We start from the raw sequence: 14,408 nt of genomic DNA on the forward strand, positions 1-14,408 counted from the left end.
ATCAGACTAGAAGTTGGTACTTCGCTTATTTTTCAAGATATTTCGCTCACAAGGTTCAGACATATATATGGTGGTGGCCATCTTGGATTTTGACGTGGCGACCCCATTTTCAATAGCGTTCTTCCTTGTGCCTAGATACACCCACACACCAGATTAGAAGTTGGTACTTCGCTTATTTTTCAAGATATTCCGCTCACAAGGTTCAGACATACATGGCATCAGACATACATGGCGGCGGCCATCTTGGATTTTGACGTGGGTTGCACCCACACACCAGATTCGAATGCGGTCCTTCGCTTACGCACGCACGCCCGCACGCACGCCCGCACGCACGCACGGACGGACGGGAAAACCATAGTCCCCCTTTCGCTCCGCGGTGCGACGGGGGACAATAAAAATGAATGTAAATAAATTAAATCATTAAAATAAAATAAAATAAAAAATAAATTAAATTAAATTAATTAAAATTAAATGAACAAATAAATAAAATTAAAAATTAATGAAATAAAGAAATTAATTCTTCATTTCAATAAATCAAATTAAATGAAAAATTAATTATTTAAATTAAATGAAAAGTAAAAATAGTGAAAAATAATAAATATTCTTGTGAAAATAAATAAATAAATAAATAAAATCAGGCTGTTTACAAAATCCAGAGCATTTAAAGATTCCAGAACTGAACTATGGTTTTGGCACCGGTGCAAAGAAACCACAACACTCGTCATTTCTGCTTACAGCACTGCAGCCTTGTGCTTGGCAGTGAAAGCCGGCGCCTTCTGAGATCCCAGTCCGTGGCTCTCCAGAAGGTGTAGGTCCAGCAACTTTAAGATACCCACCAGCCTCATGCTGCTCACCGTCCACCTTCATCAGACCCTGCGAAAAATGTGAGAGAGAGAAATGTTTTTTTTGCCATTTAATCCCAGTGACTGACGCATCACTATTCATGACATTCATGCAAATCGTACTTTTGGGAATTTTTTCTCTCTTTGGCCAAGGTGAAAGTTTGGCCAGGGCGACATGTTGGCCAGGGCGACAGTTTGGCCAGGGCGACAGTTTGGCCAGGGCGACAGTTTGGCCAGGGCGACAGTTTGGCCAGGGCGACAGTTTGGCCAGGGCGACAGTTTGGCCAGGGCGACAGTTTGGCCAGGGCGACAGTTTGGCCAGGGCGACAGTTTGGCCAGGGCGACAGTTTGGCCAGGGCGACAGTTTGGCCAGGGCGACAGTTTGGCCAGGGCGACAGTTTGGCCAGGGCGACAGTTTGGCCAGGGCGACAGTTTGGCCAGGGCGACAGTTTGGCCTGGGCGACAGTTTGGCCAGGGCGACAGTTTGGCCAGGGCGACAGTTTGGCCAGGGCGACAGTTTGGCCAGGGCGACAGTTTGGCCAGGGCGACAGTTTGGCCAGGGCGACAGTTTGGCCAGGGCGACAGTTTGGCCAGGGCGACAGTTTGGCCAGGGCGACAGTTTGGCCAGGGCGACAGTTTGGCCAGGGCGACAGTTTGGCCAGGGCGACAGTTTGGCCAGGGCGACAGTTTGGCCAGGGCGACAGTTTGGCCAGGGCGACAGTTTGGCCAGGGCGACAGTTTGGCCAGGACGACAGTTTGGCCAGGGCGACAGTTTGGCCAGGGTGACAGTTTGGCCAGGGTGACAGTTTGGCCAGGGTGACAGTTTGGCCAGGGTGACAGTTTGGCCAGGGTGACAGTTTGGCCAGGGTGACAGTTTGGCCAGGGTGATAGTTTGGCCAGGGTGACAGTTTGGCCAGGGTGACAGTTTGGCCAGGGTGACAGTTTGGCCAGGGTGACAGTTTGGCCAAGCTGAGAGTTTGGCCGGGGTGGTGGTAATAGCTCGCCTATTCTTCGTGAAGGACACTGCGGGATCTTTAACATTCCCCAACCAATGCTAGCAGATGTGATGCACAGTTTAACGTCCATACAAGGGACGACATAAGGCATTGATGTCTTTCCCTGCCTGCGAAACACCAGGATGGCAGTTTATAGCAGGGCCGGGATTCAAACCCAGGCTGGACAGGTCAGAGGCGAGTGAAATCAAAATAAACCTGGAAAAAAATTGAGAAACTTGCACCACCAAGACTGGATGACGTAAGATAAGCTGAAATATAGCTTGTGTTGGTTGCTTGGCAGCTTGAAGTAATAAACTGAATCCCATATAAATCAGATGTCATCAAATTTTGTGATCACTTCGCACATAATACCGCATATTATCTAACTAGTTTACCAGTTAACAATTCACAATCAACGTAGATTTTAATAGGCTAAACATAATTCCTCGTTTTGTTATTTAAATATAACTAGGGATAACCATCAAAAGGAGGAAAAAGCCTATTTGACATTCAACTGCTCAGCATTCCATTTGACATCAAACATTCCCAAACATATTTGCTTTGTCGTCCAGCGGATAGGTGAAAGTATGTGCACTTCATGATAAATGCATGAAACTCCGCACACTAATACTAGACTTTATGTGGAACATTTGAAAGATTGGAGGCATTCTGGATCTGTCCTGTGTCAATCGTGGCGGCCATTTTTAAAATGGCCGCTAGTCAGAATCATTATTTTGCGAGCATAGAGCAATATTACTCCAGATTATATCAAATTGTCATTTTAATAGCATCTACCCACTAAAGTAACTCCAAGGACGATAGATTATTTATCACATAAAAAATTATTTTCGATTATTCTTGGGACCTCCATGGGTCATGTTAAGGTCAGTTTGAGGGGGGAAAAAATATGAAAATGCGAAATTCCAGGAATAACACAAATTTATTAACTCTGATTTCACCAAATAAGTTTATTTGTACCGAGTGTGGTCTCTTCCATTCATTCAAGAAACACTAAGCAAATTACACAGTACAGTTTTATGGTAGTAGGTCTGCGATATAACAATGACGTCCAAGAACACACACGGTTCAATATTAATCATTCTCTCAACGCCGCTCTCGCTCGCAGCCACCACACTTGCAGAGTAATGTGCAGGGTAGATTTTCCTTCGCACATCTACACCTTCCTCTGCAGCCTTTAATACACCCACACCTGATAACAGCACGGCATGCTGCACCAGCAGGAGGCAGGTTCATCCACCTCACTTCCCATTCGGCCGAATCGTTCTTTCGCGTCCAATCGAAATTTGCTGGGCTGGGCAGGTGTGGCGCTTTTAGCAGGGTCTGACCCCATACGTGGCCAGCCTGATATCCCACTCGAAGCAGATGTTGATATAGAACATCCTGTGTTGGTGGTATATTTTCTATGTTCCTGCCTTTTTGTGTGAACAGAGTCTGTCTGGCCGTGTTTACATTGTCATCGGAGCTTCCACGGTCATACATCAGCACGATGTATCTCTCCATGGTTGGAAGAAGTTGGCTTATGTTAGCTGATGTAGGAGTCTGTGCAAGTGTACACAATCCCGGCGTGACATCGGCAAACATATTCCATGATGACCAAGCTGTACGTTTTCCTATTCCAGCGAAACTTGATGTGGTGTCACACCCGGTGAGTGCATGAAAAGCAGGCAGTGCCCTGCACTTGTCATTTCCCAGCATCTGTGCCATGCGAGTTGCGTCCAGGTAACGGAACGATTTTCCCATTCCAAACGCTACACTTAGCTGTTCACAATCAAGCTTGTGAGCAAGACTGACTGCTAGCACGACTACATCTGTGTCAACAGTTTTGAGCAAGATGTTCTTGCAACCTTGCTTGGCCCCGTCTGCGGCATGGAGCAGCATCCTTGTGTCTGCTTCCTCCTGTGTAGAAGGGGGACAGCCATTCTGTGCCAATTCTCACTGAACAACGCAGTTCTTCTCCGTGAGTCATGACTACTATGCAAGGAAATTGTTCATTCGTCACTCGTTCACTCAGGAGACTAAAGAGTTCTGTCTTGTTGCCGTCTTCTCATAGGAATTGTGGCCAGTTTCCGGGCAGCTTCTTGTTTCCTTCCACTCTTATCCGTATGCCCTTACCCCTCTTCTTCCGTGTGTCCGCCTTGAGACTTTCCGATCGGTATACATCAAATACCACATCAACACGGCGAACAGATCCTATAAATTGCCTTCGTATGTAGTTCATGAATTCATACGCATACTCGTTTAATGTTTCTGATGTACCAGGCTTGATCACGTTGGCAATAGCTGCACCATCAATGATGACCATGTCCATTTCAGATGCAGTGCTGTCGGCATCATCACTGTGTGTCACCAGATCTTCCAGGCACTGGAGCAGGTCTGACTTTTTGCCCAGTCTCATTTTCCCGTGGTCTGATATTGAAGGTGGAAATGACTGATTTTCATGATGAAAAAAGTCTTCCAGGTCAGCGCCACGAATTTGACTGGCAATGTACAAAGTTGAAAACAAATTGCAGTCACGTTTCATGGACAGAAGCTGCTCCTGGGTGCGAGACTTTTCCTTCTCAGGTCGCCATCTGAACAAAGGCAAATTGTTCGTTTTTATCCTATCATTGAGTGCAGTTGTGTGCTCCACTAGTCGACTCTTGAAGAACTCGTTGCGTTGATTTTCACCCAGTAGTTTCATTTTACGAACAGAATCAACAACTGCTACATCTACCACCTCTCACGTATCGAGGACCAAGATTCTCCACTAGTGGAGGATCTCCACTAGTGTCGGAGAAGGGGTTGCCCATATCGTTCATTGTTCTTAATATTTGTCCCATACATGATCATTGTGACCAGCATCAGCAATAAGTGAGGCACGGAATTTTCTTGACAATCTTCTTTGAATGAACCACTGAATGGTAAGCATTTCATTGTCAACATGTCTCTGCGAACAATGTTTGCAGCACGGGAGAGGAACACTGCTTCACTGTCACCATCGTGCTGGCACGAACTTTTCAGCGATTTACCGATATTTGCATTGGCCACAAGAAGCACATCCCGGCCTTCAGTGTGCGCTTCCAACTCAGGAAAGTATCTTAGAACTTTGTTTTTGAATCTTGTGGAGTGAACTACAGAGGAGCCCTCTCCCAGCTGATCAACTGTATCAGTATAAAGTTTTTTCAATACAGATAGTTGGAATACAGGGGCAATGTCTTCATTCTCAAGAACACCTTGCATGTATGAAATAAGTTCTGCAAATGCAGTGCTATGAGCAATGTTTGTGTTGCATTCGTCATGCGATGCTGTGGGTCTATCTCGATCTCTGTTGTACAACGACACACGGCATTGGATGTGGTACTCAGCCTCTGTCGCGATTAAGTCTCCTTCACTGAGCTTAGCTAACAAACGTTCATCTTGTAGATTAATAGCACACTGCCACACGCGAGTGTCAAGGCCAAACGTTGAGGCTTTATGGAGAGGTAGGGCATCAGATGCGGGCTTCTCACAAAAGAAACAATTGCCAACAGCATCATCAGTTCGGGAGACCTTTTGACGTGTGAACTTTTCCTTCGTACTAGAAGAGGAACTCCCGTCCGTGACACACATCTTCCGTTCAGCTGCACGTTTGAGTTCGTTTTGGTTGACTTTAAGACTGCATGTTTTATGGAATTTTGCTTTTCTATTTAAGAATGTTTTCTCCAGTCCATCACCATCGTCCATTCGAGTCAACTTCAGCTTTGATGTCAAGCAACGGAGGCCGTTGAATGCTGATAAAGTTTGAACAATAGAAGAATAACCAGCTCCTTGGAACCTATCCGCAAAGTCTGCTGGGCACCTGAGTTTCTCACTGGTGTCTTCCTGGCAGAAGATACACTTATTCCAGTCCATGTGTGTATTGTCCTCCTTCTCAGACTTTGTGATATCACTGCTTTGAACTAGCGTGAACAATTTCTTCATTGTGATAAGCAGTCGATTATATTAACACTTGCCACAATCTGAAACAAAAAAAGCAATTACAATAAGAAGCACGAGCACGCTAAAACTAGATATTATGGGGAATATTTTAAAGATTGGAGGCATTCTGGATCTGTTCTGCAAAAAACACCTGTTTCTAATGAATCAGCTGAATAATTTGATACATTTTGTAATACTTATAACAATAACTAATAACAACATGTGTACTGTTTAGGTCAATTTTTTTTGTAAGATTTCACTTAAAAGTTTCCAAAAAACTTCTGTCATAGAATGTAAGGAAGTGGAAGACACAAGTCAAATTAAACATATTATCATAGTGCTGTAGTTGGTAGTAAAAGTTTATATCCAAAAATCAAAAATATAAACACACCTGAAATAGCTGTTGATGTTGGTTTCTTGATAGGGGAACATTATATAATATTTTGACATATATATCACTATGTGTATGTCTGTGGGTATATCCATCCATGGTGTGTGTTTAGTGAATGTACCATTCATGAAAATATATGTTGTGATACCGAAAGGATCGTGAATCATTAGCATGATTATTAAGCCTTTTGTTCAAATTTTCCTTATTTTGACCATCAAATGACCTATATTGGTCATATGATACATTAAATATATATATATATATATAGGACATATTTATAATCAGTGGGATTGAGTACGTTGCTATATAGCATGGACATATTAATAATATGTTATTAAAAGTGATTTTTGTCATTCACTTATCGGCAGAAATTTTTCGATGGCAGCCATCTTGGAAAAATGGCTGCCACGTTTGACACAGGATAGATCCAGAATCCCTCCAATCCTTAAAATGTTCCCCATGATGTCTAGTATGAGTCTGCCAAGTTTCATGCTTTTATCATAAAATGCACAATAGGCTCATTTTTTTAGCACCTATCCGCTGCACTATTGCGGATGAGACTGTGTTGCATATCACACCTGTGTCGCTATTTGTTTTCAATTACAAAAACCAACAGGATGAATTTTGCAACCTCGATGTGCTATGTCCCATTGGCAAGCTCTATGCCTTAATCCCTGCCAGTCAACAAGAGGTTAACACAGGTAATATTTTAGTTCTCATTATCTTCGATGCTATCTATTGCGCCACACCGGAAATAATTGTGCCAGATCGGCAGTAATTGCTCCACACCTGAAGTAATTGTGCCACTACGGCAGTAATTGCGCCACACCGGCAGAAATTGCACCACACCGGCAGTAATTGCGCCACACCGGCAGTAATTGCGCCACACCGGCAGTAATTGCGCCACACCGGCAGTAATTGCGCCACACCGGCAGTAATTGCGCCACACCGGCAGTAATTGCGCCACACCGGCAGTAATTGTGCCACACCGGCAGTAATTGTTCCACACTGGCAGTAATTGTGCCACACCGGCAGTAATTGCTCCACACCTGAAATAATTGCTCCACACCTGAAGTAATTGTGCCACATCGGCAGTAATTGTGCCACACCGGCAATGATTGTGCCACACCGGCAGTAATTGCTCCACACCTGAAGTAATTGCGCCACACCGGCAGTAATTGCTCCACACCGGCAGTAATTGCTCCACGCCGGCAGTAATTGCTCCACGCCGGCAGTAATTGCTCCACGCCGGCAGTAATTGCTCCACACCGGCAGTAATTGCGCCACACCGGCAGGAATTGCACCACACCGGCAGTAATTGCTCCACACTGGCAGTAATTGCGTCACACCGGCAGTAATTGCGCCACACCGGCAGTGATTGTGCCACACCTGCAGTGATTGTGCGACACCTGCAGTAATTGTGCCACACCTGCAATAATTGTGCCACACCACACCAGCAGTAATTGTGCCACCCTGGCGGCCATTGTGCCACAACGGCAGTAATTGTCCCACATCGGCAGTAATTGTCCCACACAGGCAGTCATTGTCCCACACAGGCAGTCATTGTCCCACACAGGCAGTAATTGTCCCACACAGGCAGTAATTGTCCCACACAGGCAGTAATTGTCCCACACAGGCAGTAATTGTCCCACACAGGCAGTAATTGTCCCACACAGGCAGTAATTGTCCCACACAGGCAGTAATTGTCCCACAAAGGCAGTAATTGTCCCACACAGGCAGTAATTGTCCCACACAGAAAGGAATTGTCCCACACAGAAAGGAATTGTCCCAAACAGAAAGGAATTGTCCCACACAGAAAGGAATTGTCCCACACAGAAAGGAATTGTCCCACACAGAAAGGAATTGTCCCACACAGGCAGCAATTGTCCCACACAGGCAGTAATTGTCCCACACAGGCAGTATTTGTCCCACACAGGCAGTATTTGTCCCACACAGGCAGTAATTGTCCCACACAGGCAGTAATTGTCCCACACAGGCAGTAATTGTCCCACACAGGCAGTAATTGTCCCACACAGGCAGTAATTGTCCCACACAGGCAGTAATTGTCCCACACAGGCAGTAATTGTCCCACACAGGCAGTAATTGTCCCACACAGGCAGTAATTGTCCCACACAGGCAGTAATTGTCCCACACAGGCAGTAATTGTCCCACACAGGCAGTAATTGTCCCACACAGGCAGTAATTGTCCCACACAGGCAGTAATTGTCCCACACAGGCAGTAATTGTCCCACACAGGCAGCAATTGTCCCACACAGGCAGAAATTGACCCACACAGGGAGCAATTGTCCCACACAGGCAGCAATTGTCCCACACAGGCAGTAATTGTCCCACACAGGTAGTAATTGTCCCACACAGGCAGTAATTGTGCCACACCCACAGTAATTGGTCCACACCCGCAGTAATTGTCCCACAGCAGCAGTGATTGTGCCACACCGGCAGTAACTGTGCCACACCAGCAGCAATTGTGCCACACCGCTGACACACCACGTATGACAAGGATTAGAGATGGGGGAAATCTAAATGTTTTCGAGCCTGAGCGAAGAAAAGCTTCCAAACAAATAGAGGCCAAGCTCGTCTTTCTTCCCAACAAATCGTTTCCCGGGAATTTCTGGAAAATTTTGAGAAATTGATTCGGGACACTGCCTTTTCCTGGTTTTTTTTTTTTTGGTTCGGGCTCAGAAAACTTGGGTTCAAACTATCACTGGTGGCAAGTGTAGACGTGTTTGTGCTTGTGCAGTGTGCTCTGTCCCAATACTAAGGAAGGATTCATCAACCTGTATTATGTGGCCTTATAAGTCATCCCACAACCAAGTTGACTAAATAAGAAATGTGTGCAATGGTAAAAGCTAGCTTCATACAAAGTGATATGATGATTGGATGGAGAATTCGGCCAGCTTTCTAAAACATCTGTTTTCTGCTGCCGTGTGTTGCAGTGTTTCACGTAGCACTCGTAGCCGGAATAAACAAACGGCCTCAACCTCGCTTCGCTGCCTCGGCCGAATAAGTACTTACTGGTATTCAGTTGTGTGCACATTATTTTTTTGGGGATACTTAGTCTAGGCTCGTATGAGAGCTATAACACACACACACACACACACACACACACACACACACACACACACACACACACACACACACACACACACACACACACACTGTATATATATATATATTGCTACGGTCCGCGGTTAAGGATGTTATGTTTGCCGAGCGGATGGCACCGCGACCTAACAGTTTCCCCGATTCACCCGATTCACCCGAACGTTGGCCGTATCGCGCCACAGATATTCAATATGGAAAACTCTAAAGCGACCGAATGTAAAGAGGAAGAAGAAGACGTACAGAAGAGTAACGGGATTTATTATTTACACACACAAGCAAAAGGAGCAGTCACGGTTATGTACAGGGAACATTGAAAAAGCAGGTGACACAGTGAAAATTACTAGCTTATCCTATGCAGTCTTAATTTATTCCCAGGGACAAAACAAACAGAACAAACTCACGTACACGAATGGGGAAATTGCAGGCAGGATTGGCTGGAAGGAGGTGTGTGGCTGGAGCTTGATCCCGCACGGGACGTCGGGCTGGACCTCGACGGCCGCTGATGCCACCGATCCTGTCGTGTGCGCGGGATCACGGGTCGGAGCTGCTTGGTGGAGCCGACGCACTGGTGGGGGGTCTGGCGTGACGGGTTCTCTCCTCTCTCTTTCTTGGTCCAACCACTCTTTCTCTCTCTCTTGGTCCAACTCTTCCTCTTGGTTCAATCACTCCTCACCACCGACAACTCAATGCAACCACTGACCACTCAACGCAACCACTGACCACCACTGACGACCAACCCAGCTCTTTCCCAAAAACACACAACTCAACTCTTCTCTTGTCATGGACCTCCTCACAACTTCTTGCGCGCGCGCCTTTATAGCGCCTCCGGCGATTAAGCCGCCGGCTTTTAGGACACGCCCATCGGTGTGCTCACCTCGGCCCTGGTTGGTCGCGTGACCCTCTGGCTCCGCCCTTGATGACGACGGGCAGGCACGCCTTTCTTCCCCAACCCGAGCACATGTTCAATGGCGGCTTTGGGGCGAAAACAACCCACAGCTGTAACAAACTGGCCAACTGCCCAGTGCAGTTGGCAATGGAGACTTGGAGGGGATGTAATTGGCAGATTGAGGCTTGGCCATGACGAAAGGGGAAATGGAGGTTTTTGGGAATGGGAATGAAGAATGAAGGGAATCGATCTTTTTCACTTGGTGCAATGGAGTGTCATTTTAATGGAAGACAAGGCCTGACCCTAAAACACATAATAAGGATATAAACTACTGAACAGGGATATTATAGTGTCCTTCAATGTATGCTTTATGGAATTAACTACCGGGACGCCCTTTTGACCTTTATACACACTGGAGCAAGGAGGGCTCAGAATAAAGCAATAATAATAATACACACAATAAAAAAACACAATCCTCATTTCCGCAACACTGCACCCTCCTCCTCTTAGGCACGTTCCGGGCCTATAACTTTAATTTAGTGTGACACGTAGGTGTAGTTCCCTCTACTTTTAACCTGACCCTGAGTGCAACAGTTTTAAAACATAGATAAATATGTCCCGCTGCTCCATTGCACCCTACCTAACAGACTCACGCCCACAGCTAACCGAATTGCAGAATGGTCTTCAAACTACACACTGACGGTGGGGAGCATTATTTACAGTGACGCTACTTTATTTGCAAAACGTAACCCAGGACCTGTGATTGTTCTTTCTGGGGGGGAGACAGTCTGCTCTGCATCAATGCACCATGAAAGCACCCAAAACACACCAAAACACCCTCAAGCACCAATCGGTGCACAGTCATCATTGTTCAATAATAAAAAATAAAAACAACAACCCCTAACCTTGCAGGTGGTCTCTTGCTCTTCGGCTCCCTCTGCTGGCTATTACTGTCTTCCTGGTGTTGTCATCTTCCTTTGCTGGCGGCCTATTTGCAATAACAAATGCACCCAATGTGTCCATGTCTATTTATTTATGGCCCACAGGGGCCGACTAGTGTGGTTCACCTGTGCGGCATCGGTGCCCTGTGATCAAGGTCCGCCAGCAAGATTTTGGGCCTTCCTGGCCGGTTCCAGCAGAGGGGCCATGCCCCAACCCATGGGGTCCATCAGTGGTGCTCAGCCACAGACATGTGGTCCATAATGTGGTGCATCGATGCAGACAGCTGGTTCTGGGAGTTCCGGGCGCACAATGGCCGACTCACGCACGCTCCCCTCGGCGCCCAATGGCGCACAGGTCCTCATGTGGGAGACAAAAGGGGGAAGACAGATGAGCGAGGGGTAAGGTCACAAGGGTACACATCAACAAAGGCAATGCAAGGCGAAGTGCGTACGGAGAGCGAAGTGAGAAAGCTCATCCCTACTGTACGTCACCCCCCCTGTCACCTACACTACCCTTGCTCTTACCCCATATGTACAAAAAATCTACACATTTACAAATTCGTCACTACTGTCACGTCTTCCCCATATTTCCCCTACACCAAATTCGTCTTCACAATCCCTCTATCCAAACTTTGCCATCACCCAATTCATCATCAATCCTCATAAGGAGGAAGAGATGGAACATCAAGCACAATGTCACACCCACGTCATGATGCGTCTCTCATTCCAAACATCTGCACAATAAAAATAATAAAACATGGCATGGTGTGGAGTTACGTCAGCTCAGGTGAGTGGATGCAGATGGTGCGAGGAGATCTTCATCCTAACTATCCTCTAAATGACATTAACACACTTTACACTACCCGGGGTCTTTCCCTGCCAATCCATTGGCCAACTTACATTATGGGTTCTAAAAACCAATTCCCATTGACCAAACTGTGGTGCTTCTCAATTTGGGGTCTCACTCCCCCGATTCATCTCCCGGTGCCCTTGCACAATTTCCGGGCTGGGTCGTGCAGCTCTCCCAGCAGGTCTACCCACCTGCACACCTCCACCACTGTAGTTGCCACCCGAGCTTACCTGCTCCTCACCTAACCTATCTAACTGGGGAAGGCTCCTCCTGGCTCTGTCACCCCTCGGTGCTCTCTGGCACTGGGCTACCCGGGTCCGTCCTCCGGATCCTCGGGCCCCATTCACAACAACTCTACCGGCTCCCAGAGCCCACCTGCGGCCTTACCTGGTCGACATCCTCACAGTGGTGGAGTGCCCAAACCAACTACACACACTAACAGGCTACACGCCCAGCCATTTCCACAACACTAATGCACCCATCCAAACACCATTCTTTCACCCGCACCACAGATGCCAATATCCAACCACAATTTACCTGTACCCTCGACCTAACACTTACACTACCCTCCCCGGGTATTCGTGATGGGGGTCCATCCTTCCCCCACTCACACCTTCGCACCATCCACTCCACTCCATTGTTTCCACCATACTCACTCCACGACCATCCATTCCAATACTCCATATATTCCAGACCATTTATTCCACACAACCATTCTCCATACACCTGTCGTTGCACACCTGTGCAATCACACTACAACTCACAATCATCAAACACACGGCATCATCTCATCTACCTACTCCCATCTGAAACTCGCGCCTCCCAGTCGTCCCTTTAAACTATTGCGCTCCCCTCGTCATTATCATCCAACTAATCTACCTGCGTCCCCACTACCGGTATCATTGTCACTACCTAATCTTAACGTTACCTAAGGTCATCTTCTAGGTCCCTACACATTATCCAAACCCTCCCTCGGTGAGCTTACACTGCCATAAACCCCATAAGACTAGTGCTCCTTTGCCTCCGCTGTGAGAGATGGCAGAGTTGCCATCCCACCACATCGGGTATCTCAAACTACCAATTTTGCTCTCCAAATTCCAACCAATCAAAAATTTTCCAATTACTGCCAATCCTCTGCCAATCATCACTGCCAATCCTCAAATTTTGTTTTTCTAATTTCGGGGCCAAAACACTATTCTCATCATCACAGTCTACTTACTAGTGCCTCTCGGTGCGCCAATTCACTTCCAAAGCTCGGCTTCGTACAGCCGAGCAATGAATGCGGGTTCTTTGGTGCCGGCGGCTGGATGCGTCCGACACTCGGTGAAGGGAAGGACGCTTACCCGGGCCGAGATCCCACGCACCACCTTGGCACGGAGACATCCAATGGCCCGATCTCGACCTGCCGGAAAGCCTCAACAAAAAGGGGTCGCCATGACGACCCTTCCTATCGGGTTGCCCGCTCCGCCTAGTGGAGCACGGACGCGGCCGTTCCGAGCGAGGCCCAGCGTGGATCGCGTACGGCGGTTCTTTCGAAACCGCCGTGGTTCGGATCCCCACTGGTCCTCGCGGCACGAGAAGTTGCTTGGCGCGCACCGAGGGCCCGATTCGGCTAAATGTCGTTCTAACCGCTAACCCGGTTACCGTCGATGCTTCACCTGCATGCTCACACGCATACGCTACCCCTTTCACCCTCACCGAGCTCGGTGTTCCAACGCCGCCCGTACACCCCGCATACTTCGTTTTTGCACTCGTTCTTTCGCTCACAGACTTGGTCACACACCTGACCACCGAACACCTTGGCACACACTCGTCGTTCGCACACCTCACCAACACACCTCTTCGCGCCCCCTCCTCGGTCACCTCCTCTGTGACAATCACAGGTGTGCTCTCACTCGCACACCCAACCACGTGCCTTACTACCAGTTCCAGCGTGCATTCCCATACGCGCTCTACCATTCCAGGTGTGCATCCCTCCATTCCAGGTGTACATCCTTTCTCACCTGCCACAACCAACTCACGCTCCGTGTCACCCTTACTACTCTCACCACCACTCTTGACAGCGCACTCTTTCCCCATGCACCCGTCCGTTACACACCTTTCTCACGCGCACTCTTGCGCACACTCTCCCGTTACACCCTCTGTAACACTCACCACAGGTGTGCATTCTTCCTTACTTTTGACAGCGCACTCTTTCCTCATGCACCCGTCCGTTACACACCTTTCTCGCGCATCCTCTTGCGCACACTCTCCCGTTACTTCCTCCGTAACACTCACCACACCACGCTTCCATGTGCCCCCTTGCACACGCGCTACGACCAACTCACTCTCGACAGCACACTCACTCCTCGGCGCGCACTTTTTCCTCACACACCCGAGTCGGACATTCTCGCACACCTCCTCCTTCGCACACCATACCTGTC

The 14,408-nt window shown here is 47.6% G+C and overlaps 1 protein-coding gene across 1 annotated transcript in view; it reads right to left on the minus strand.

Moving 5' to 3' along the window:
- LOC137435559 (uncharacterized) overlaps window positions 1–14,408 on the minus strand; it is a 142,258-nt gene that overhangs the window by 12,858 nt on the left and 114,992 nt on the right. Inside the window, exon 17 of the mRNA XM_078784188.1 lies at window positions 736–873. Coding sequence (XP_078640314.1) covers window positions 736–873 — 138 coding nt within the window. The remainder of the gene's footprint in view (window positions 1–735; window positions 874–14,408) is intronic.

This window comes from Myxine glutinosa, chromosome 9, assembly GCF_964187855.1.
Source record: "Myxine glutinosa chromosome 9, kmMyxGlut1.1, whole genome shotgun sequence".
Classification (NCBI taxonomy): Eukaryota; Metazoa; Chordata; class Myxini; order Myxiniformes; family Myxinidae; genus Myxine; species Myxine glutinosa.